This window comes from Maylandia zebra, linkage group LG15 (assembly GCF_041146795.1).
Source record: "Maylandia zebra isolate NMK-2024a linkage group LG15, Mzebra_GT3a, whole genome shotgun sequence".
Classification (NCBI taxonomy): Eukaryota; Metazoa; Chordata; class Actinopteri; order Cichliformes; family Cichlidae; genus Maylandia; species Maylandia zebra.
The window spans coordinates 22,374,952-22,397,998 of NC_135181.1; the positions used below are offsets into that span (position 1 = coordinate 22,374,952).

The 23,047-nt window shown below is 38.8% G+C and overlaps 1 protein-coding gene across 3 annotated transcripts in view; it reads right to left on the minus strand.

Moving 5' to 3' along the window:
* LOC101470189 (clavesin-2) overlaps positions 1 to 21,640 on the minus strand; it is a 58,929-nt gene extending 37,289 nt beyond the window's left edge. For 2 of the 3 annotated variants that reach the window (XR_013093195.1, XM_004568404.3), the window contains exons 1-2: positions 20,181 to 21,640; positions 16,486 to 16,660 (exon numbers count right to left, since the gene is read on the minus strand). Coding sequence is in view for 2 of the 3 variants with exons in the window: in XM_004568404.3 (XP_004568461.1) it covers positions 16,486 to 16,660; positions 20,181 to 20,569 (564 nt within the window). In the remaining variant the exon portion in view is untranslated. The remainder of the gene's footprint in view (positions 1 to 16,485; positions 16,661 to 20,180) is intronic. The other variant, XM_076874132.1, reaches the window with a different exon arrangement.
* Between the last annotated feature and the right edge of the window lie 1,407 nt (positions 21,641 to 23,047).

Here is a 23,047-nt window from a genome sequence, read left to right on the forward strand (position 1 = left end):
CCTCAGCATGACGATTCAGTGTTCATCAGTATAACCTTGGTGTGCACTTAAATACAATGAATCAAATCAATGCACACAGAGCAAATTGCAAGTAAAAGGCTGTTAATGCACATCTTCGAGAAGAGCAGCAATTTATGCCAAAATATAGCATTTACATATATATAAATCATTCCTAATTATAAAGATTCTTCAGTTTATGTAAAAAGACCAGAGGCTTGAAAAATATAATGAGGCAATGAACACTGACAAAGTGTCCCAGGTATCTAAAGTAACCTTATAGCTTATTTCCTGCACAAAATTGAGACTGAGAGGAAAGGTTACACCAATTAAACTCTCAGCAGGATATACTGCCAACTCCACTCAGGAGCTCTGAGAGAGAAATTAAATTTTTCCCCAACAGAGAGATCAGAAATGTATTTAAATCTCTCTATATATTTTAATTCCGCCTCCTGTGAATTTTCTCTGTCATATCAGGTCTTTGCTAAATTGACAGGTTAATGACCCTGAACATTCAAATCCATCCTTCACAGTGGTGCTTTAGTCTATGTTATGTGATAATAAAGGAGGTTTGTTTCTGAATTGGCTGGAGTTCACAAAGGAACAAGCAAATGGTAAGCTCTTTTTTAAAAATCTGCTAGAGGACTTCTTAGCACTGCCAGGTTTCTGCCCCTGGTCTCTCTCTCTCACTCGCTGTTTGTGTGTGTGTTCGGTGGAGTTGACCTGAGTGTCTAAATTGTGGGCTGAAGCTCAACAGATCTCGTCTTCCTGCCAAACAGACGAAGGGCAGAGGAGAGTGAGACGTAGCAGCAGAGGGCTGATTTTGCCTATCCTTCCTGGTTCACCACTGCATCATGCAAACTGCTAATCTTCATTGAGTCCCTGGATATTAGGGGTGCAACCCAAAGCTGCTGTCTGCATTTGCATTTATATAAAAACATTAAAAAAATCAATAAAACACAGTTCAAATCCATAGTCAGAAGCTTACCAGAAGTGAAACTGGAAGAAAAACTGCATTCTTGTTGTTGTATTTGTTTTTGTGAATGCCGATACTGTACATGTTTTCTTTGAGTTTCAGTTGACATTAAACAGTATCTTGAATCATATGTATAGAAATAAAAAAAAAAAGGGTAATGGTTGCCCAATATCAAATTCCCTGAGCAAAGTGACTGATTTCTGTGTCTGAAGGCAATAGGCGGTGCTTGTTTCCAGGATGTGCCAATTTTCCATTCTGCCATTCTTCAGTTCTCTGAACACAGCAGGCATGGAGCTACAAAGTCAGCATGACCCACACACCCACAATAGCCACAATGGCTCCAGTTTTCAATGTGAGTCATTTCAGATAACAAACTGTAATCCAGATCTCCAGATTTGATCTGACCCTCGGTTCCTCGTCTGTCCAAAACTAGCTGCCTTGGCTGTACCAAAGCCTGGTATTAGATTCGATTATTGTAACTGTGAATCATGCAAAACTGCCTGAGAACAGGCCAGGAATACAAATACGAATGTAAATTAGCAGTTAAAGAAAATCAAACTTCTAAGAAATTTAGCCTTGGTATTAGTGCTATCATTAGTTTAAGTTAGTCATTTTAGAAACATGTGGTCTTAATGTTAATATTCTGTGACTTGCATGAAAACAAACACAAAAGTATAAATGGCAAATTCGACCTGTCATCATCCTGATCCAAATAATATATCACGAATATGTGGCTAAAAGAAACCACATTGCCTTTCTTGCCTGGAGTCTGTAAAACAAATATTATGCTTCTGTACTGAAAATCAAATTAACATTTCTTCATGTGCGAAGATGAAACAAGTTCTGGTTTTCTATGTTTCGCCCCAGAAGCTCTTAATGTTGTTTTCGACTCCTTAACTGCCATTTTGGTGTGACATGAGATTAAGTCGGTTTTGCTAAAAGACGAAGAGGCGTTGTGACTTTTCTATCATTTCAATGTCTGTCTTTCATACATAAAAATTAAATATACTGTATAGAGGTTCCATAGAAAAAAAAAATCTAATTCTAAAGTGTATGTGTGACTTCAAAAGATTTGAAATTTACCAGTTAACACAGGGCAGCTAAATACTATAACATCTTGGCTGTGCAGACTAACATGCTTCTGAAATGTATCCAACTATTACTTTAACTAGTCACATGTTCGACGCTGACATGCGAAGCATTCAGTGCTTTGGAGATTTCACAGTCAAATAGGCACTTAAATCATTCTTTTCAAGTGTATGAACAAAGGGACCAATGCTGCTGCACATTCAATTTCAAAGACTGAATGTGATCTAGAATATTGGCAGAGAATACCAGCTATTGGCAGATTTTCTTCAAATTATCAAAAGCTTATAGCAGCCAAACTCAGTGTAGCTTATTTTATTGAAGTGGGAGAGCATTTGGTCAGATAGCTGCTGTCTTCATCCATCTGCATTTCAGAGATAACGGGCAGAAAGGACAATCTCAATCAATACAGCGTTACTTACAAAGAAAAACCTGGTCAGAAGCTTCTTTGTTCGCTAAAAACTGTCTCAATTTCCTTCTTGCAGACTGAAACGACAGGATAGTGACATTTACAAGGCATGGTGATTGTTGGCAAACTGCCTATCAAGTATCTGATTCCTAATATAATGCAAGACAAAAAATTCTTTGATTCCATTTAAAGTTAACCAGTTTTTCCACCTTATAAATGGAAAATGAATTTAAACTGGATGTCCCGATTACACTGCTTTAGATAAAAAAAGATAAATTACAGGCTGTCTCGTAACCTTTTTATTACACTTCATGGCGATGGAGAAAAGCAGGAGGATTATAAATCAGTAGAGTGGAATTAATGTCCTGAGATAGACTTCTTCCCAATCATAATAAAGTGATATTTTACAGACGATTACTTCTAATGAAGAAACAAAGTGTTTTCATACATTTTAAGCCGCTTCACAAAATATACAGTAGGTCAACATTAATCTCGGGAATTTTCTGCAGCCAGTGTTGGCACAATTTTCAGGAGACCCAGTTATTCTGCAGAGCTCTACATGTTACATAACAATGCTAATGCGCTATATCCACAGAGACCTTGCTTACTGGAACGATACTCTACTGTATATGTTAATGTGGTCTAAATATCTGCAGATATGCAGGCTTGGGGGATAAAAGTGTGTCACTATTGCATATTTTGTCAAAAAATAAACATGGTTAAAGATATACACATACTTTTACAAGCTGAAATAATTTACTGAAAACGTTTTTGTTTGCTCTTATTTTACTAAGTCTGTTCTCCATTTACCAGAACCAGTCAAGCCAGATTTACTGATTCTGGTTCGGTCAAAGGTTTCTTTGTCGTTCAAAGGGAGTGTTTGCTGCCTAGTGTCACTGTGTGTTTAGCCCACAGAGGTGACTGATGTGTTTGTCTCTGATGCAACAGTCAAACTAGGAAAGTTAGTGTTTGGACACAGAGTCATATGTGTATATGTGACTGTGTAAAATGCACTTGAGGTCGTGTTGCCTTTGAAATGGTTGCTTTGGAGATGGGGATCGTATCTGTAACCAGTCAAAGTCATGATTGGCTGACGTTACTGTGAACTATTATTAAACTATTTTAATTTAGAATTCAGCCACAATCTTGTAACTTGAAACAAAAATTGAAATTCCTCCACAAATAGAGACATAGTTTCTGTAGGAGGAGAATTTAACTGCAAAATGATGCTTATGTATGAATATAACAAGAATACGATGCATTTGCAACGAGTTGAGTTTTGTCCCCTGTTGCAGATATCACCAACTTCCTGGACTGATTGCAACATTGATTGCTGGCAGTCTGTCGACATTACACATCAATCTGTCTGAGATTTATTTGAGGTCAGTCCAAGTCACATCACGATCTCCCATCAGAGAGGTATATTATGAAGGAAGTTCAACACAGTTAGGCTTTCGTTAAAACTCCAGTGGGAGATAATGGGCATTACAATGTCCACTTTCTTTTGAACTGGGTTGCCTCCTCAGGCTCTGTGTGCTGACATAAAAAGTGGGAATTTCCCAGGTCACATGACTTTTCTTACACAGAAAATGAGACCCTCTGAGTGTGTCATCCAATCAGAGACACATTCAGATGTCATTAATCTTGGGATTAATCTTGATTTTTATTCAAGTTAATTATTTTAATGCAGAGTGTGCTCTCAGTGCTGCTGGTTATTTCAAAGATGAAGGCGCGACATTAGAGCTCTGAAACTTTAAACTGCTCAAACAGTAAAATTTTACTGTCCCATAGTCTAATAAAAGATATATGAAAATATCGTTAGTTTGTTGGCAGAGCAAAGTGAAATCAATTTTATTGAATGAACAGGAATTCTTGGTGTGTGTTCCAGTAGCTACAATTCCAGCAGCGTAAAAGAGATTTAGCAGCAGAATCAAGGTTGACAACATTTATACATTTACTGCAAATGAATAAATAAACGTAACAACTCCAGTGACAATAGGCTGCTGTGACATCTGGGCTTCATTTGTAATGTTAGTAAGGTACGGCTTAACAAGTTGCACATATAAAACACATCATGTAATTTACATGCTGTAAATGAAAAAATCTGTGAAAATGTGTCATTTGCCCTCAATTTCAAACTGAAGATAACCGGCTACCAACCAGGTGATGTGTTCAGCATAAATTACCATAGTGATTTAGCCAGGAAATAAAGAGAGCCACATTCATGACACAGAAAACTCTGAATTTTGGTTCAAGCCATTTACACATAAAGTCATTGTACACCTTTCTAGTGACCTATGCAAACACCAGCTACTTACTGTAGATAGGCAAATTTAAAAAAAAAAAAAAATAGTGCAATCCCAAGACAACCACCAATTTTTCCAACTGCCAAGAAGGTTGCTGCCCTATCTTTTCTCTAGTGTGACTGAGCCATAACATTGTCAGGTCTTGATCCGAAGTACCCTGAAAAGACTCGTCACTACTGAAATCCCACATTCCCACATTCACATGTTGTAGCTGTCTGATGTTTCTTGTGGGAAAATGTTGAAAATATGCAGAACAGATGGTAATGTGGGCTGCTTTTGTTTGTTTTTGTATAGTCCTTGCCATTAACAAGACAGACATCATAACAGACAAAGGAGTGAAACAGAAAAAGAAGTCCAATGAAGGCACGGCCTGTTTTCTCATTCTTTCTTTTTTTTTCTAAATGCCTTTTTAACACTTCTTCCTCTCTGAGTTGAAGCCCAGTTACACCTCTTTTCCTGTTCAAGCCCGCTTTTAAACCAGCCTATGCCTTTATCACAACTGAGTGGTCTGTCTTTTGGAGGACTCCCACAAGTGCGCCTCTGTAGCCTCAACTTTGTCTGAATTCCAGCAGTTGTTCTCTCTGTTTAGCCAAAATAGGCTCAAATGGACATATGGACACCAACATGGTCTCACGAAAGACACCTTAGGCTGGAGTAGAAGTGATCATGATTGTTTTGGAAGTTAATCCTGATGGGATTGTTTGGAAAATAACAAATTCCTTTAATGTCTGTTAAAACGTTTCATTGAAAAAAGAAAAATATCAGCATGAACACCCACGAGATTCAGCTCAAATAGATAAAACAAAGGGAGTACGTCTTTATGCTGTTTTTGAAACAGTATGCATGTGTAGCTAGTGAATATTTAGTGTATTCTGGAACATTTAATAATACATTAAACATGGTGTCTTCATATAGCACATAATTCGTTTACAGCATTTTGTGGCGCACTCACTGACACTCAAGTGCCTGTGAGCATCCGCGGAAGAAAGAAAACGAAGATGGAGAAATGTGTTTCTGTCTCAGCACACACACGAACACTCAGACGCACAACAAAAGGGAGCCCATCTGGAGGAGAGGGCAGAGCAGATAGCGAGGCAGTCCGACATGTTGCCGTGGCAACGCAGCAAGGGTGGGATGTAGCAGGGAGGGAGCCGCGGAGGGCGGAGGAAGAACGGAGGAAGAGGGGGGTAAGGTGAAACACTGTAGCATTCAACTGGCTGCTGACAAAGAGGATGATGATGATGACGATGCTTCTTTGAGGTTGAGAGGAGGGTGAGGCATTTTAAAGCGGAGAGCAATGAATTGTTCGGACTTCATTTTGTTTCTATAGAAAACACTGATTAATGACGAACTGTTGTGATTTAGTGTAATGGCTGAGGTCATTTTTAAACAAAACGAGCGATTACCTCAGTGTGGCTTGAATGCTCTGTCTGCTGTGACAACATTAAAACTGCTCTGCCACTATTGTCCCCGCTGCACAATGTTGGAGTGGCTGAATTGAGTGAAAAGGGACAAAGATAAGGGGGAGGATGATGATGTTGCTGAAGATTTAGGGGGGAGGGCAAAGAAAACAAAAGTAAAAGGGTTTGAGGAGGTGGAGACGGGCAGCAGAACTACTGATGGTTTAATGATGCGAATCAAATATAAAATATTTACAGCTTTTGCAATCTTACAAACAGTGAAATGAAAAGCTGTGATTAATCCTCTGGGGACTATGAGTGTCTCTACAAAGTATCATGTAAATAATCTATTACCATTACATATTAGTGTTAGGATAGAATCAGCAAATACACAATCCACTATTTTATGTTCCTCATTCTCAAAATGTATAAGTACCGATCTGATCTGGCAAATTAAGACTTAATAGGAAAATATGATCATTTAATGTTGGTTATTTAACAGTGTTCTTAGAGAAAGTGCTACCTTCTGTTGCCAATAGCATCTGACTGGCCTTTGGATTTGGATTTTGTTTTGTTAAAAGTTTTGACTAGAAAAACATTGAAATATATGGATAAAAATCAAATAATTTAATGTATATATAGTATTTTTATTTTTTTCCAATTCATTTTATTTATCCATTTTATTTTTGTATGTAAGCAATGGTTACTTAAGATAAAGAGAAAGAAAATTATCCATCTATCAATTTTCATTCACTTACCTAATTAATTATTAAAGGCATTAAGATGTGAAATGATTACCTTACAGTAAGAAATATTGAAACTCGTATGTAGTGTTGCACTGATTTTGCATTCAGAAAAAAAATAAATAAATAAAAAATAAGGACCAGGAATGAATTGGCAGCTCATTCATCCCTGAAAAAAAATATGATGGTATTGCAGATTTTCAAGATGATATATTTTAGACATCCTGACTGATATAATACTGCACATTTGGAAACTCATATCCATTGTATATTATTTAATTTTTACAGAGAAAAAGGCTGAGTCAGTCAGGAGCTTATTGATTATGGGTGAGCTTGCACATCCTGAGATCCATAAATAAAAACCTGAATAGGACAGAAGAACAGCAAGAAGTGATACAAAATAGATTATTGGGTCTGGCAAACAACCTAACCCCAGTGGATAAAAATACAGGTAGCGTTTATGATGCCCAACCAATAAGCAGAATTTAATGTATTTTTGATTGGCTGAGATATTTGGCATAATGTCTCTTTTCTCATTGCATATGTTACACGATCCAAAAGAAGAAACCGGAACATCGGTGACACAGGCTATTGTAATGCATGAAGCAGCTCGTGTAGAAAGTTAAGAAAGTTTTAAGAAATGTTTGATCTTTCTTGTCATTGGTTGGATCTCAAACTAATGAAAATTAAAATCCATGGAGAAGAGATGAGATCCCAAACATTCATATTCAGGACAAATTCATCTGGTTTCACTAGAATCTGAACAATAGTCAGTTTCTGTGAAAAAGAAAAATTACCCACAAACTGATCGATATGACACTGAGTTTAACCTCATGCGCAGTTTGGGTGAAGACTCATTTGGTGATCGTTGTATGGAAGTTTTACTAAAATCTAACTAATATATTTAGGAGAAATGCACGAATGGACACCTGGCACCTGACCTTGTACTGTAAATCTATCCATTTATACTCACAAACCTTAATAATATTTATTTTACAAGGCTACATCCAAACCAGTGTCAGCGTTCAGCTTTCAGCTTGGAGGGAGGTCGTGTGAAGCAGTTTGTAAACTGAAAAATGGCTAGAAATTCTATCATATAGTAACACAGCTCTTTGGTGTACTCAATCGATTTTCAGAAATTGGATCATATATAGTGACATAGTAATGTAGACAGAACTGATGGCACACATATAAAAGCATTACAGAAATATATAGAATATATAGATTTAAGAATAGCAGGATGTTGGCGCGCAGCTTTGCTGTGATGCACTTTGTTTGTGGAGAGAAAGCTGCTACTCCATTTGGCTTTAATTATTTAATGGAAGCAGAATCTCATTACGCTTTCTGCTAAAAACACAAAATGAGAGCAACCATTGGATTTCCTAACACCCCCCCCCCCCCCCCCCATAAAAAACAAAACATAAACTGTGCGATGGACAAAATCTAAATAACGCAGTCCTTCCAGCTGATCTGTAAATCTGAGCCAAGTTCCGCACACAGACAGAATATCACTGCTTTTCACATGATTTTTAGGACATTAAAGTTAAACGCTGCATCCTTGAATGCAGCTTAAACACATGAAGCTGCAAGATTGAGTCCACTGACTGTCAGCGACTGCACAGTCGGTTACCCATCAGATTCAGGACAGCTCATTCATTACAGTGAGTGGCAGGTAGTTGATCTGAGGTCAGATGGCGTCAGACTGTGACAGATCACGTTAACGAGGTGATTCACAAATCTAAACCTCAGGAACAAGACAGCATGAGAAGCTGCTGCAGTCCACTGTATGATACAACATGTTACACTCATGACACAGAAATAATGTCAGTGTAGACAATAAAATCTGTCAACAAGATGAAGAGCTAAGAAAATATAATTTCTTACTTTAGTGGTAGTGTGTCCACAACTAAATGTTTAATGCTTTTCTTGTTTTAAGATTTTTCAATGTTCCTCTGTTTTTTAACCTGCCTTAAAAATCTCTAAAGTCATTTGTATGACTTTTCTTGAACTGTTTTTTCATGTAAAACCTGTTCATATATTACTTTAAATCATACTTTTGAGAAGAACACCCTTAAAGAACCACACAGTACCACACAGCTCTAATCCCTCTGTAACACTGTAATCCTGGAGGATTATGTCAGGATGGGTTTGAATCCCATTTTGCGCACACTTTATTACCTCCTGTGTTTCTTATGACACTTGAATGTAATCTAATTTACACACAAAGAAATGTAAGTGGAAGGTAGTGCTTCACACAGTCGAGTAAATCAGTCATGAACTGTGTTGTATGTTCTTATAGGCATAGGAACACAAATCCCAAAGAGCACCATCTGTCTGCAGCAAACAATGAAGCAGCACATTAAACAAAGACTGCAGAGAAGTTCAGCTTAAGGACACAAACGCTGTTGCATCAGATACTAACTCAGAACTCTTGCCCCGTTGACTGTGTTCTGACATAAATCGGTAAGCAGGGCAAACAAATAAAAACATTAAAAAAAAACACAACTGGAAGGATTGTTTTTCTAGGTGTGTAAGAAAAAAGATGGTAGAAGACACACAACATAAGATCTACAATCACTGAAGAAGATATTTCACACATGTATTCCAAACCTTTAGACTTCAAAATCTGCAAACCACAATGACAAGAAATCTCAGAGACTTACGGCCATGCTTCTTTAAAAGTGTCCATTATATCAACTTTCTGCTGTTTTTGTTTCCTTTATTGTGTCACGCTTTTTGTGCACATAAAACATTTTGCAAAGTTTGTATAAAAGGAGATACTCACTGTCTAACTGCTGCTGAACTGCCTGAGACACACTGTTTTAGGATCCAGGCTTTTTTCTATAACATACCTAAACTGGTGTTTAACACTCTGGTTTGATTCTCGACCAGGAGCTAGTTTGGTGCGCCTTCAAAATGAGCCACTGCCTTACTCATATTTTCATCATGTTAGAGTTTCTAACTGATGGCTCTTAAAGGGCCGTTCATTGATTTAAGATCATGCCACTGCCAAATCTAGAATGAATCCCATTCATTTCCACCTGAAGGTACCAAAAAGCTGGTCTAAACACAACATCACCAAAAAAAGGCCAAAAGTTGGGACCAACTGTGGGTGGAAAAGAGGTATTACGTGTTACATAAACTAATGTCTGACAGGTCAGCTGACCAAACGTTTTAGAAGGGAAAGACAGGAGCAGATGAAAAGGATGTGCTGCATCAGAGTACCACATGAGTACACTGATGCAATGCCACTTTCTTGGGTTTAAACATACTGCAGCAGCATCGTGTCTTATGTCAACACGGTGAGCCTATAAACCAAAGTGAAGTTGTTTAGCGATGCTGTGCCACATTTGGCAAAAACCGAACACAACATATCAACGCAAACACCTCGTACCAGCTGCCAAGCACAGGACAGCCAACTATGACCTCCTCTGTATCCTAAAGTATTCTAGAGTGAAATATGAGGTCATCTGTCAGGCAGCTTGGCCCAAACTGAGAATGAAGGTGTTGCAAAGGTTCAGTCAAAATCTAGACCTCAACCCAAATTAAACGCCCAGATGAAAGCTGTGTAAACAAATGCTCATAAACAGTGATGTTTATGAGCATCATTGTTTATGAACAGTCATACAGAGCACAGTTACTTCAAATTATTCCTGCTCAAAGTGGATCTACATGTAACTGAAATTGGGTATACTTCATTTCTTACAGCCATTCATAGAATACCATAAAGGCTTATAATGTTGTTAGCATTCATCAATGAACGAGATAGGCTGTCTTAATCATTGGACAGAAGTGGACACATAATAGCTAAAGACAGTATACACATTGGTTTAGGTTTTTTTTGTTGTTAATGTTGAAAAAAAAAAAACAGGAGCGGGATTAATTAGCTAACTTAACGGTTATAGCTTTAGGCTAAGAAAATATAAATCTCCAGTCAAAGACCCAGCAGGGGGTCAACTTAAGCCTGGAACGTGGTTTGTAAAGAACTGGCAGAAACGTTGAATTTGCTGATCATATTTGTGCAGTCATGCTGATAAACCCTTAATGGCTAGCATGATCCTCCACACAATCACAACAAAGCAGAGAGTATGTTGTTTATTCTCTTTAACAGTCAGTGATAATGGGTCATGGAGTAAGACAGAATAAATGACCCCATCACTATCGCTGTCCCCCCATATTTCCTGTGTGCGTCTTGGATTTGCACTTACAGAGAAAAATAATAAAAAAATAAATAAAAGCCCAAAAGATAATCCTCAGAAAAACACAATCAGTCGTGTATTTGCAGATATAAAAATGAACACAGAGCCCTCGAAGGGGCCCCAGCAGGGATCCAGACTTGCTTCTTCTGTGATCTGTTCACAATACTGAGCTACAAATTTGGATCCCACTGCATGTGGCCTACATGCTATTTCCTTAAAACTAACACTATCAGGGTTGCCATGACAAACTTTAAAGCACAGACGAAGCAGTTTGAGCACCAATTCAAGAATGTCAAACTAGCTTATTTTGGGATGGTTAAGATTATTTATCCACCGAAAGGCAAACTCAACTGTCAAGCTCAATTTGAATTAATTTCAAGGTAAGTGGAATTGATTTGCCGTAGTTACATATTCAGCCTGTTTTTCAGCTGATAGGAAGGAAGTGTGGAACATGCAGTGAATTGTGGTCACAGCACTACTGAAAACCATGCAAGAAAAACAAGAGATTAACCAAAACCTAAAATAAACAAACGTTCACCCCTTTTGGTTTTGAGATTGATAACAGTTCCTCTAAAACACTAATGATACTGCATGCTTGTAGCTGCTTTTACATGTCTCGTTGGTGTCAGTTCATATCGACGTCAGAAAATCCTGCAGAACGAACTGAAAAGTCTTTAGAAACAAAGAGAAACATGGACAGCAGCGTATGAAGTTGCTGACGTGCAGAAAAGTTTAACTCAGGGATGCATTTGGTGTAAATTTGGGGCGATCGTGGCTCAAGAGTTGGGAGTTCGCCTTGTAATCGGAAGGTTGCCGGTTCGAGCCCCGGCTTGGACAGTCTCGGTTGTTGTGTCCTTGGGCAAGACACTTCACCCGTTGCCTACTGGTGGTGGTCAGAGGGCCCGGTGGCGCCAGTGTCCGGCAGCCTCGCCTCTGTCAGTGCGCCCCAGGGTGGCTGTGGCTACAATGTAGCTTGCCATCACCAGTGTGTGAATGTGTGTGTGAATGGGTGGATGACAGGTTGTGTAAAGCGCTTTGGGGTCCTTAGGGACTAGAAAAGCGCTATACAAATACAGGCCATTTACCATTTACCATAAATCAGCCTGAAACTACTTCAAATTCTCACACCCAAAAAAGCTCCGTACATTAGTGTGAGTCAGCTGCTTTCAGTGCACTTAATGGTTTAAAGATTCACAACCAAACCTGCTCAGACTGAAGTGACTCACTGACTGTTTAACAGTATTCAGATCTCTCTCTGAGTGTGTGGGAATGATTCAGGCTTAATTCTGCTGTACAGAGGCTGAAATGTAATATTTAATGCATTTCCTAGGTGTTTATTTGGATTAAAAATTATTATTTGGGGAAAATTGTGCCACAAATGCAATTTATATGCACCTAACTTGCAGCACGATCCTTTATTAGCTTTTGAATTTGGGTTCATTTAAAAGGCCCTCTGCTCCGAGTATACTGGAGTCTTCTGACTTTTAAACAAGAAAAGTATGTAGTTCAGGTTTTAAGTAGTGGTATGTGTATTCTCCTTATTATCATTTAGCAAAATTTACAAAAACAGAGAAAACTACGTGTGTAGGGTCCTATGTATTTTTAGCTGTGAACTAATATGTATTTGTGGCTCCAATTAATATTCAACACACCAGGACAGCGTTTGTTTGTGTGACTGAGTCAAAACAAACAAGTGTAAGAGTGTACTCGTGTTATTCAGGAACATATTAATTAAGGTGGCACAATGATGGATTTTTTAATATTGTTTAGGCTTTAATGTAGCTCAGTGGGACAAAGAAATAAAGCATATGAGGCACGGGACACATGCACAAACACAATAACTGTTCGCAGGATACATTGGTACTTTATGGCATTTGCGGTAATTAAAAAAAAATGCTGACAATAGGAAAGTAAAGGCCATAGGCCATCAGAAATTATATTCTTCTTTTCATATCCTGAGAAAAATAAGACTGAATTGATCACCACAGCCATTTCGATTTCAGTGTCTAGTTTTTCCTTTTGCATTTTATTTCTCAAAGTAAAACCAATTAAACCACCTTATCGCACCTATTTTCGTTGTTTTCTGCACCAAGCGATGAACATCCATTCGGCCAAGCAGTCGCACAGTTAGGAATGACTCAGGGCTCAGCTAATAGCTCCCATCAATAATTCAGGCTCTAATCTGTGTCTGGAGAGCCGTCAGAAATGTGTTATGTATGGACTCATCACAGTGATGCACTGGCTTGAGTCTACAGTTATTTCCTCCCCTTGAAAAAAGGGAGGATTTTTCCCTCACCAACATACCACATCAACTGTGTGCTGACAGCAGAAAACTAATGTTTACAGAAAGTGGAGGAGGTGGAAAGGAGCATCAAAGTATCCGGCTAAAGAAGAAATGCACTTTGCTAACGTCTTTGTCTTTGTGGGGATTAGTAGAAATGTGACTTTAGGGAGCATAGTTCAGTCTCTTCTAAGAAGAATTGCTGATTAGTTTGCAAAATAGCAGGATTTTGCCAACTAGTGACAATAAGACTAGTCACCTATATTTAGACCAATGAGAATTTGGCCAGATGGAAGTATGTTGACCAAACAACTGACCAGTGAACCCTGAGACTATCTCCAACACATAATTCATAAGAAAAAGCAAAGGGTAAATGATAATTAATTAATTAATTCTATCATTATAATGTGTATAATGATACAAAAAAGTGTACAATTCTGTATAATTTGGTACAAAGCCATGATATTAACATTACCAGACCACTGCAACCCTAACCACCCTAATATACACGTAAATACACACAACAGTTACAAAATGCTTTTAGGCATGTAAACAGTTCAGACTGTTCAGACTGTTATAAGCTGATAAGAGGGCAACAGTAACTCAAATAACCACTCATCACAACCAGAAGAGCATCTTTTAACATACAACACATCAAACCTCTAAGAAGATGAGCTACAGCAGTAAAGTCCACACCATCACACGTATCAGTTATGAACAGGAAACTCAAGCTGCAACACTGGGTCACCAACACTGGATGAGAGAAGCTTGGAAAAACATTGTCAGGTCTGAGAAGTTTTGATTTCTGCTGACATTTGGATGGTAGTCAGACTGTGGTCTAAACAACATGAAAGCATGGACCCATCCTGCCCAGTTCTGATGTTGGATCTTGGCACATTTTGGGCCCTTTGCACCACCTGAGCATTGTTTAAATGTCACAGCCTACCTCAGTATTTTTGCTGACTGTTTCCATCCCTTCTGACCACACTGTACCCATCTTATGACAGCTGCTTTCAGCAGGATAACACAACATGTCATAAAGGTCAGATCATCTCAAACTGGTTGTGCCTGACAATGAGTTTGCTGTACTCAAACTCACTGTCACTAGATCTCAATCCAACAGAGCACATTTAGGGTGTGGTGAAATGGGAGATTCACATTGTGGATGTGCAGCCAGCGTTTATGTGGCTCAACACTTTTTTGAATCTATGCCATGAAGAATTGAAGCAGATCTGGGAAGGTGAACTTAACAAACTGTCCGCTGAGTGTAAATTATACAGTGAGAATTTCATGTTACTGATCAATGTTTCCTGTCATTATTTGAAAGAAAATCTTCTGTTTTCGGCTTGGTTTCCAGAATATCAGAAGCACCGGTTCAATCATTCAAAATGTAGCTGCGAAAAGTCACCAGTCATTACAGCACTGGATGATTTCTACATTTTATTTCTCTCTGAAGTGAAACATATATATTGTCATCATGCTCAAACCCCTAAAATCACAGGTAACACGACCAACAAGTCTCCTATGGACCAAACAACAACAGCTGTTGCTATGGAGGCCTTTTACACAGTACCAACTACAAAGGTAAGGTAATTTGATAACCGTCATTACTCTCAGCCTTCTTTATATTCAAAAGAGGGTTTGATGCAGGTCCTGTTTATCAGCAGCAACATTCGATTTTTGGAAGGTAAACACTCTATTCTCACAGAGGTATACGGAAAGCTTCTGTCGTGCTTGTTTTACCCTCAGGGAATTTGCAAGAAAAAAACCACAGGATCCAAATTAAGTGTAAAACTCAAACGATGCAGTTGTGACACTTTGGTATCCATCACAGACATATCAGGTAATTTCTCAGACCACGCTGCGTCTCACTCAACACTTCCCTCAAGAAACACTTCCCCTTAGATTTCACTTGACTAATGGGGCTCAACACAAATTGGCAGATGATTCACAGAGATGTCGAGAAAGCAATAACAACCTCCCTTATCTATGTACACACACACACACACACACAAATTTTTCCAAGATTTCAGAGAACATTACATTGACTTTCATTTAGTTCATTCAGAAGTAACTCTTACTTACCAACCCTTTGTCCTAACCTTATCTTAAACTTTGATGTATGTTATGGGCACTTTGTCCCCATAAAGAAGACAAATCCCCTAATGTGACTACAGACAGATTTATGTCACCACAACACGAGTAATTGTCACCCAAACACAGCAATAAGCAAGACCTTTCCTCTCGGGTTTGGCTAGTGACACGAGGACAGCGCTATATGCTGCCTGTGAGTCTTTTCTCCCGTAACCTATTTCAGTAATAACGTTAAAGGTGTTTGTGATGGCTAAGAAGACTAATGCGTTTTCATGCCATGAAAAAAATCGTAACTATACTAATATAAATGTCATATCTCACTTCATTTCTCTGTTTACACGATAAAAGCTGGAATACCACCTCTTATTAGCAAACTGACAACCAGTAAAAATCACTTTTTTTTACATCATCTACCTGCCAAATGAGGCTTGAAAAGAAGAAGAAGAAGAAGAAATACCCAGCAGTGCGTAATCAAAATGGAAATGTCATTATTTTTTTCCTCATGCGATTTAAAGAAGCTCACAGCTTTAACACGGTGCTTGACTTGTTCCTAAGTGGAACATTTCGACTGCAGAGAGGATGATGGAAAGAGGGCTGGAGGTTTGTTCCGGTGCTGTAGCAAAATCAAAAATAGTACTTTAGAGAAAAGTAAAGCTTACGATTTTACAGAAGAGGGAAAATAAAGTTGGTCAGGGACAAGACTATAATTGTAGAAGCTTAGAATATAGGATATTTATCCTATTTACTATGTTAATCGATGTATAAGTTGCTAACTTTTTGCTCTAGTGTCAAATATATTCAGGAAATAAGAATAATTTGCCACTAACATATTAGGACATTCGATATGATTGTAAAGTGTGAAACAAAATGAAACTAAAGCTTTTCGTACAGGATTTAAGAACAATTCTGGTTCAGGATCAAATAAATCATTTTCATGTTTCGGGATGCAAACTGCAGCTCTGGAGTCAGAGTCAGATCCAACCCAGCTCCTTACCTGTAGTCCCTCAATCGCCAGTCGCAGCATGCTGGGAGTCAGTTTGGATGCCTGCTTGAAGGTGAAGTTACTCCAGTCAATGATGAGGATGAAGCCGTTGACCTGCAGCTCGGGATCTTCTATCATAGATTCCAGTGACAGCAAGATAGCCCTCAGTATGTCCACAAACGTGTATCTGAGACGAATGTAAGATAGCTTTTAATTTAACAAAATAGCAGAACAGATTTTACAGTCATGAAGAGAAATGAAAAAAAGTATATATATTGACGGTTTGACGAGCTAAGGAGATGAAGGACATTTGTAAAGTTAAAAGTTGAAAATATCAAACATCTCCCAGCTACACTTTCTCAAATTCGAGGATTTATTGCAGCATTTGATTGCAAGATAAAAAAAAATCTCTGGTTTGAGTTCTGATTAGACGGGTCAACACCGCGGACATCAAACTCGCTCATGACAAACTTTGATAAAGCCTTTGACATTTGCTAACATTGACTAAAGAATTTATTAAATAAAAAATGTTACTTGAATCAGTTAAAAGACAAGAGTACTGAACTGCCCTCATTCATAAATCTCATGAAAGAGCTGTAGACGGTATCTCTGAATCAGCCTGACACAACTTTGTCAGTAAAATTTATTGATAACCTTCACTCAATTTAATTTGGTCATGAATTAATTATAGGTCTTTAGTTCCTTTGTGCCACAAAATGGTTGTGAAAAAGCTCAAATGTATCTGCTGGGTGTTTTCAGGGACATTTTAATTGCTGTCATTGGTGACTGTGTGGTCCCTGGTGCTACTTTCGTCCATCCCTGTGGGTTTTCATCCAGCTGATACCTCAGATGCTTCACGTACCTATTTAACACTTGTGCTTTTTTTCCTGTTTGTTGTTGCCCTTCATTATCTTATCTCGCTCTTCATCTTTCTCTGCTTCCTTATCAAGAAACCTATTGCCTTAGTCTACAGATAATGTACTTTTTAATTAGCTTATCAGGCAGCAAAACAGATGTCCTTTTCATAATTGCGGGCACAAGTTGAGGCGTCTACTAGTTGAGACTACTAATAATATATCCAGAATATCCAACATAGCTTTTAAGTCTTTCTAAACTGCACTGGACAGAAACAAAAGCATAACATGAAACACCCAGACAGATTTCACAAACTGATTCATGTTCAGAGAGGAGCGATCAATCATTTATTTTATTTTAATCTTATGAATGCAATTAAAACTTGCAAACTTTTTCTACTTGACACCACACTAAAACATAAAGGTTTTATCACACTATGTGTAGTTTATGTGATCAAAGTCATGCGAAAGCGAACGAGATCTGTCGGGTTATTGTTATTTCCTTGTTTTTTATTAGATACACGGTAAATTATTTGTTGTGTAATCAGACATATGGAACAGATGGTGGACGTCTCTACAGATTCTGGTTATATCCAAAACAATAAACAAGCCCGATTCTATATTGAAGCCAAATAAACTGCAACTTAGAGCTTTAATATGAGTCAAGTTTCTAGCCTTGAACCAGTCTGGCTCAGTCTGTGCTGTTATTTATGAGACAGTAAAGCACTAGACTCTGTGAATGAATAGTGACAGTAATACAGACTAAAGAAAAAATATAACAAAAAAATACACAAATGCTGTCTGCAGATTCATCCCTAAAATGTTGAGGAAATGTAATTTCAGCACTTAATTTTACATTAATTTGTTATTTTATTGACTACAATTGTAAGGATATAAACACAGAGTAATGAGGGGTATCTAACAGCCCCTATGTTACTGAATTAAGTACTCTGACACCACTTTATCTAAAGCGTAAACATTCATATCTAAAGCCTAAAGTGCTTTGAGTGCTCCGGTAGAGTAGAAAAGCGCGATATAAGAACCAGTCCATTTACCATGTTCTATTTAAACCTGTTACTATCTGATAGTTGTAATTACAAAGATTTTCCCCTGAAATAAGCCACAGTGGGTGAATAAGCCAGGTCCTGAAAGGTCTTGAGATGATTTACAGTATAGGGCACATGAGGCATAAGATGAATACAGGATGTGACAAACACATGCAAGAAACCAACACTTCATTTCAAGGCGTCATAAGATAACAAGACAAGGCCCCAGAACACGAGACGTGGGTGTTGTTTTCTGGGTTTAATCTGGTCAACCAGCCATTTAAACGTATTTATACATTGAAACTAAACTTATTTGGAAAGTGAAAGGTGAAAAAAATATATATTTTATGGCCATTGCAAAGAACTAAATTCAACCTAACATCAGCTTTTCATCAACTCATGGTTACCCACTCTGTAATTCTCTGTTGATTATACCGAAGGTCTGAAACTAAAATTGGGTTAAATTTGGTTTAGACCATTATTTAGACATACAGATCACACCTAGCCTTTTTTATTTCTTCAAATAAGCAAACTTAAAAAAATTATTACTGGCCCCGAGAAACAGTTTAAATCTGCTGAGGAGATTGCAGAGAACGATGTACCATTTTAACCAAATTTAGATGTAAACATTTTTGTAGCCATGTCAACAAAGTGAGAAAATGCCTGTAAAAACTAATTTTAGTATTTTTCAGACATCTATAAAAGTCTTTTTGGTGTCTGTTAAACTGCTTTTTACTGGATGGGAAGGTTCTGCTTTACAGTCATGCAAACATGCTGAATATATTCACTGTTTAGTTTGAACATATTAGTAGTATGCTAACTTTGTTACTTAGCAATAAATGCAACAGAGCCTGTATAAATCTTATATCAGTCAAAGACATTCAAAAATAAAACTGATCAGTGTAACTTTAGTTTACTGCCTGACATTATTTGGTGATAAACCAAAGTAAACTGCAAGGAACACAAAATTCTGCCTGTGTTGTATCTACAAAATAAAGATTTGATCACCAAAATCGAAATCAAATTGAAAACAGTTCATCCTGAGGGAGACATACAGTCACATCTTCAATGGCCTGCTAAGCTATTACAGCTCAGTTTTTGTTTTGTTTTTTTTATAGTTGTTTGGATATTTAAGTCTGGGGCAAAACTGTAGACCAGGTGACCAGAGCCATTTCCCCAGCTTGGGTAAAAAGACTAAAAACCATGCAGCCAGACTTGAGAATATTTGACATTGTGTGTTTATGCTGAAATAAATTATAAATAAGTACAAACTGTACTGTACACCCTCCCCCCTGTCCACAGACCTCTGGTGTGAGGCTGTGATTTGTGATTTGGGATAGGCTACCTCTCAGTCCTCATTAAAAAAAAAAGGTATTACGCTTCATCATCACGCTGCAGACAGTGTGCTGTGACTGGACACAGCCCAGACAGCACCTTTGGGATGAACTGGAATGCTGACCCTGAGCCAATTAGTCCAACATCAGTGGGCCACCTCACTAAATGTCCTCCCATCTTAAAATCCTTGCCAGGAAATGAGCTCAGCATTTACACAGTGTACGGGTGATATATATGGATATTTAGCTACATGTGTTTTTATTATTTTGGATTTCATACTTTTATTTTAATATTTCCATAAAGATTATTTAGTTGGTTAAAGAGTTCTTGTAGTTTCCTAGTAAACAACAGCTGTGTGGTGCTGAATAGACAGTTCCATAAACCAGTCTCCACTTTATAAAGATTAAAACACTGATTTCTACTCTCCAAAAGCCCTTTTTTCTTCTCATTAATAACAACCCCTCTTTGTTACCTGCTCTGGTCCCAGTTGGCAGCGAACAGGACCAATATTTTCCTGCCATATCTGTCCAGATTGGAGAGCACGCCAGGGAAACCATCCTTCAGGGCCTGCTTAATGCCCGGGTCAGTTGCTTTCAAGTTCTTGAACATGTCTAGGTTTTGCTGTCTGTACTCAAAATACTGTGCCAGCAGCCGGAACGCCTCAAAGTGATTGAATTTCCTGGCTCGGAGGAATCTGAGGATAAACGCATCGTCTGTCCTGAGGAACCCGATGTCCGGTCTGGTGATGATCATGTCCCTGACCTCCTGGATGTCCTGGTGTAAAGTCTCAGGGTTTTCTTTCAGCTCTACCTTGGCCTTCTCCAGGGTCTCTGGAGACAAACCAGCCTGTAAGTGAGTCATCTTTTGCAACAGCTGTCCCTCCACGGGGGATCACACCACACCAGCTTCCAATGAAACACCAGTACAAATGGTTACCCCCGGAGCAGCAACAGGGTAAGAAAGTATACTGAAGTGTTTTCTTCACGCTTTCCTGATCAGTAGCTGACTTCAGATGGAGGCCTGCTGCTCTGTAGACGTAATCCACCCTGAACTGGCACACACGCAGCTGCTATGATGCTCCTGTGATGCATAATCAACATATGGGCCATTCACTTTTTGCGCACAGAAAAAAATCAGTTCCACCACAAAGAATTCAACTTTATCACAATTTCCCACCATGTATATCATGAATCAGGTCCTCCAGCCTTCAGGCGGTACATCCAACCTGCTGATCCGGGCGGCCTGAGCTCGGAGTCGACAGACATCCGCTTCCCTCCATGTCAGAGCCTCTCCTCTCTTTCTCTCTCTTTCTGTGGCACAATGACGATGACAGCATCACCGACTCCCCGGCGTCGCTCGCGGCGGCCAGGCAATGCGGCACGACCCTGCAGCAACCTGCTATATCATCATCATCATCATCCCTCCGCCTTCACAACGCATCTCCATCCGCCGACCGACCAATACTGGTGCTGGTGCTACTGGTGGTGCCGCCGACGGCTTCGCCACAGTCCAATCGAAGCAGATTTGGCCGCTTTTTTCTGCGTCTACATCCCAGTTTTACTGATCTCCGCTGCTCGTCCACATAACCCAAAAACTGGGTGTGAATTTAGGTTTCTAATAATGTTCATGAAAGCCCCAAAAGAGGGAATCCAGCAGCACAGGTGTCCCGCAAGGTTTTGTTCCCCTCCTGCCTCCGTTTTTTGTTTTTTTTTTTTGTTTTTTGAAAGGGGTGGGGTAGATGTGTGCGTGTGGGGGGATTGCCGTCTCCGCTCCGCCTGCTGCTGTTGCTGCTGCCGTCTGTTCGCCGGGAAAGTGACTGACAACAAGAGTCTGTGATCCGGTCGGTGTACGGTCACCACCGGCGGGGAGGAAGGGGGAAAGGGGTGGGGGTAGAGTGTAAGATGGAAAGACAACAGATGCAACGAGGAACGAAGGGAGGGGAGAGAGGGCCAGGTGGCAAAGAGATGGAGAATAGCTGTAAAAAAGGATGCTCAGCGGAGGAGAGAGCAGGCAACTCAAATGAACGGGTGTAGGGCAATAAGATGAAGGTAAATGCTGAAGACAGGGAGGGGTTCTGGGCTTTGGAGGCCCGACGGAAAGTTGGGAACCTCTATGTCACCTTCTTCTTTCTCTGTTTCACCTTAAAGAACCGTTTGTGTGTAGGTTTTATATCTGAAATTATGCACAGGTTAACTTTAATTTGCATTTAACTTTAAATTTAATGTAATTTTTGATGAAGGAAATGATAGAAAATGTGCTGTAGCTTTGTATTTTTCCTCGCCTTGCTGGGATTTCATAAGAAATATGAACTAAGAATCATAATGAAGACTTCACTGAATTAAAATCTGTCCTGTCACAAAGCCATCCTGTCCTGGGTTCTTGTTTGTCTGTGTTTTCTGTACATTTTTATCTCCATACTGTATATCACATATGTTCTAAAGCTTTCTAAACACTTTTTATAAAAAAAAATACTTAAAGTGTTTGATATTTCATTTACATTTCATGTGAAATCAGTGCAAGTTTTAAGGTAATTTATTAAATGTCTTAAATAAAATATGCATTCGCTCATTAAATGCTATTTGGAAGAATGTAACCTCGTCCATGGGTTATTTAAATTCCCCCAAAACATCAAAGAATTGACCTACAAACCCTCCCATCTGCTCAGTTTGAATTTGTAGAGTGAACCTGTTTTTTTGCATTTTAGAGTTATGTGTTATCTACGGCAGAAAATAAGAATGACAGTGCATCAAATATAAAATCTGTTAGTGTCATGAGGATAAGGGAAGAGATCACTGCTAAAACTGGCGACATGAATGCAAACAGCAGACTTTTCCACCGAAACAACCTCAGCTTCTAAGCATGAGTTCAGTAATTCATTTCCCCTTTTGTTCAGATCATTCCTGGCTTTTTTCTGCCATCGTACATGAAATGCATTAAATTCTTCCTGCAGAAGAATTTATGGCACCATCAACTGCCTCATTAACTCAAAATATCACTCACATAACAGCTTGTTTTAGTCGGTTTTTAACATATTCTTTTGTAGGTTCATGTCTGCCTGGGGGAGGTCTCACACTAGAATAAAGCAACAAGGAGCTGGACGAAGGGAAAGAGGAAGGTGTTAGTTAGAAAGATGCAAGAATGGACAAATTATGAATTATTATGTTACTTATTTATTACTTGTGTAGTAAAACAGGTCGTATAGTACATGGCTGTTTGTTGTTTTATGACTGAAATGCTGTTGATAGTTATAATAGCAAGCTAGAGGGTTGTATGGGGGAAGGGGAGTGCAAATGAATAGATGAATGTGGAGAGTGAAGTTGGGTGGGGGATGACAGGGGT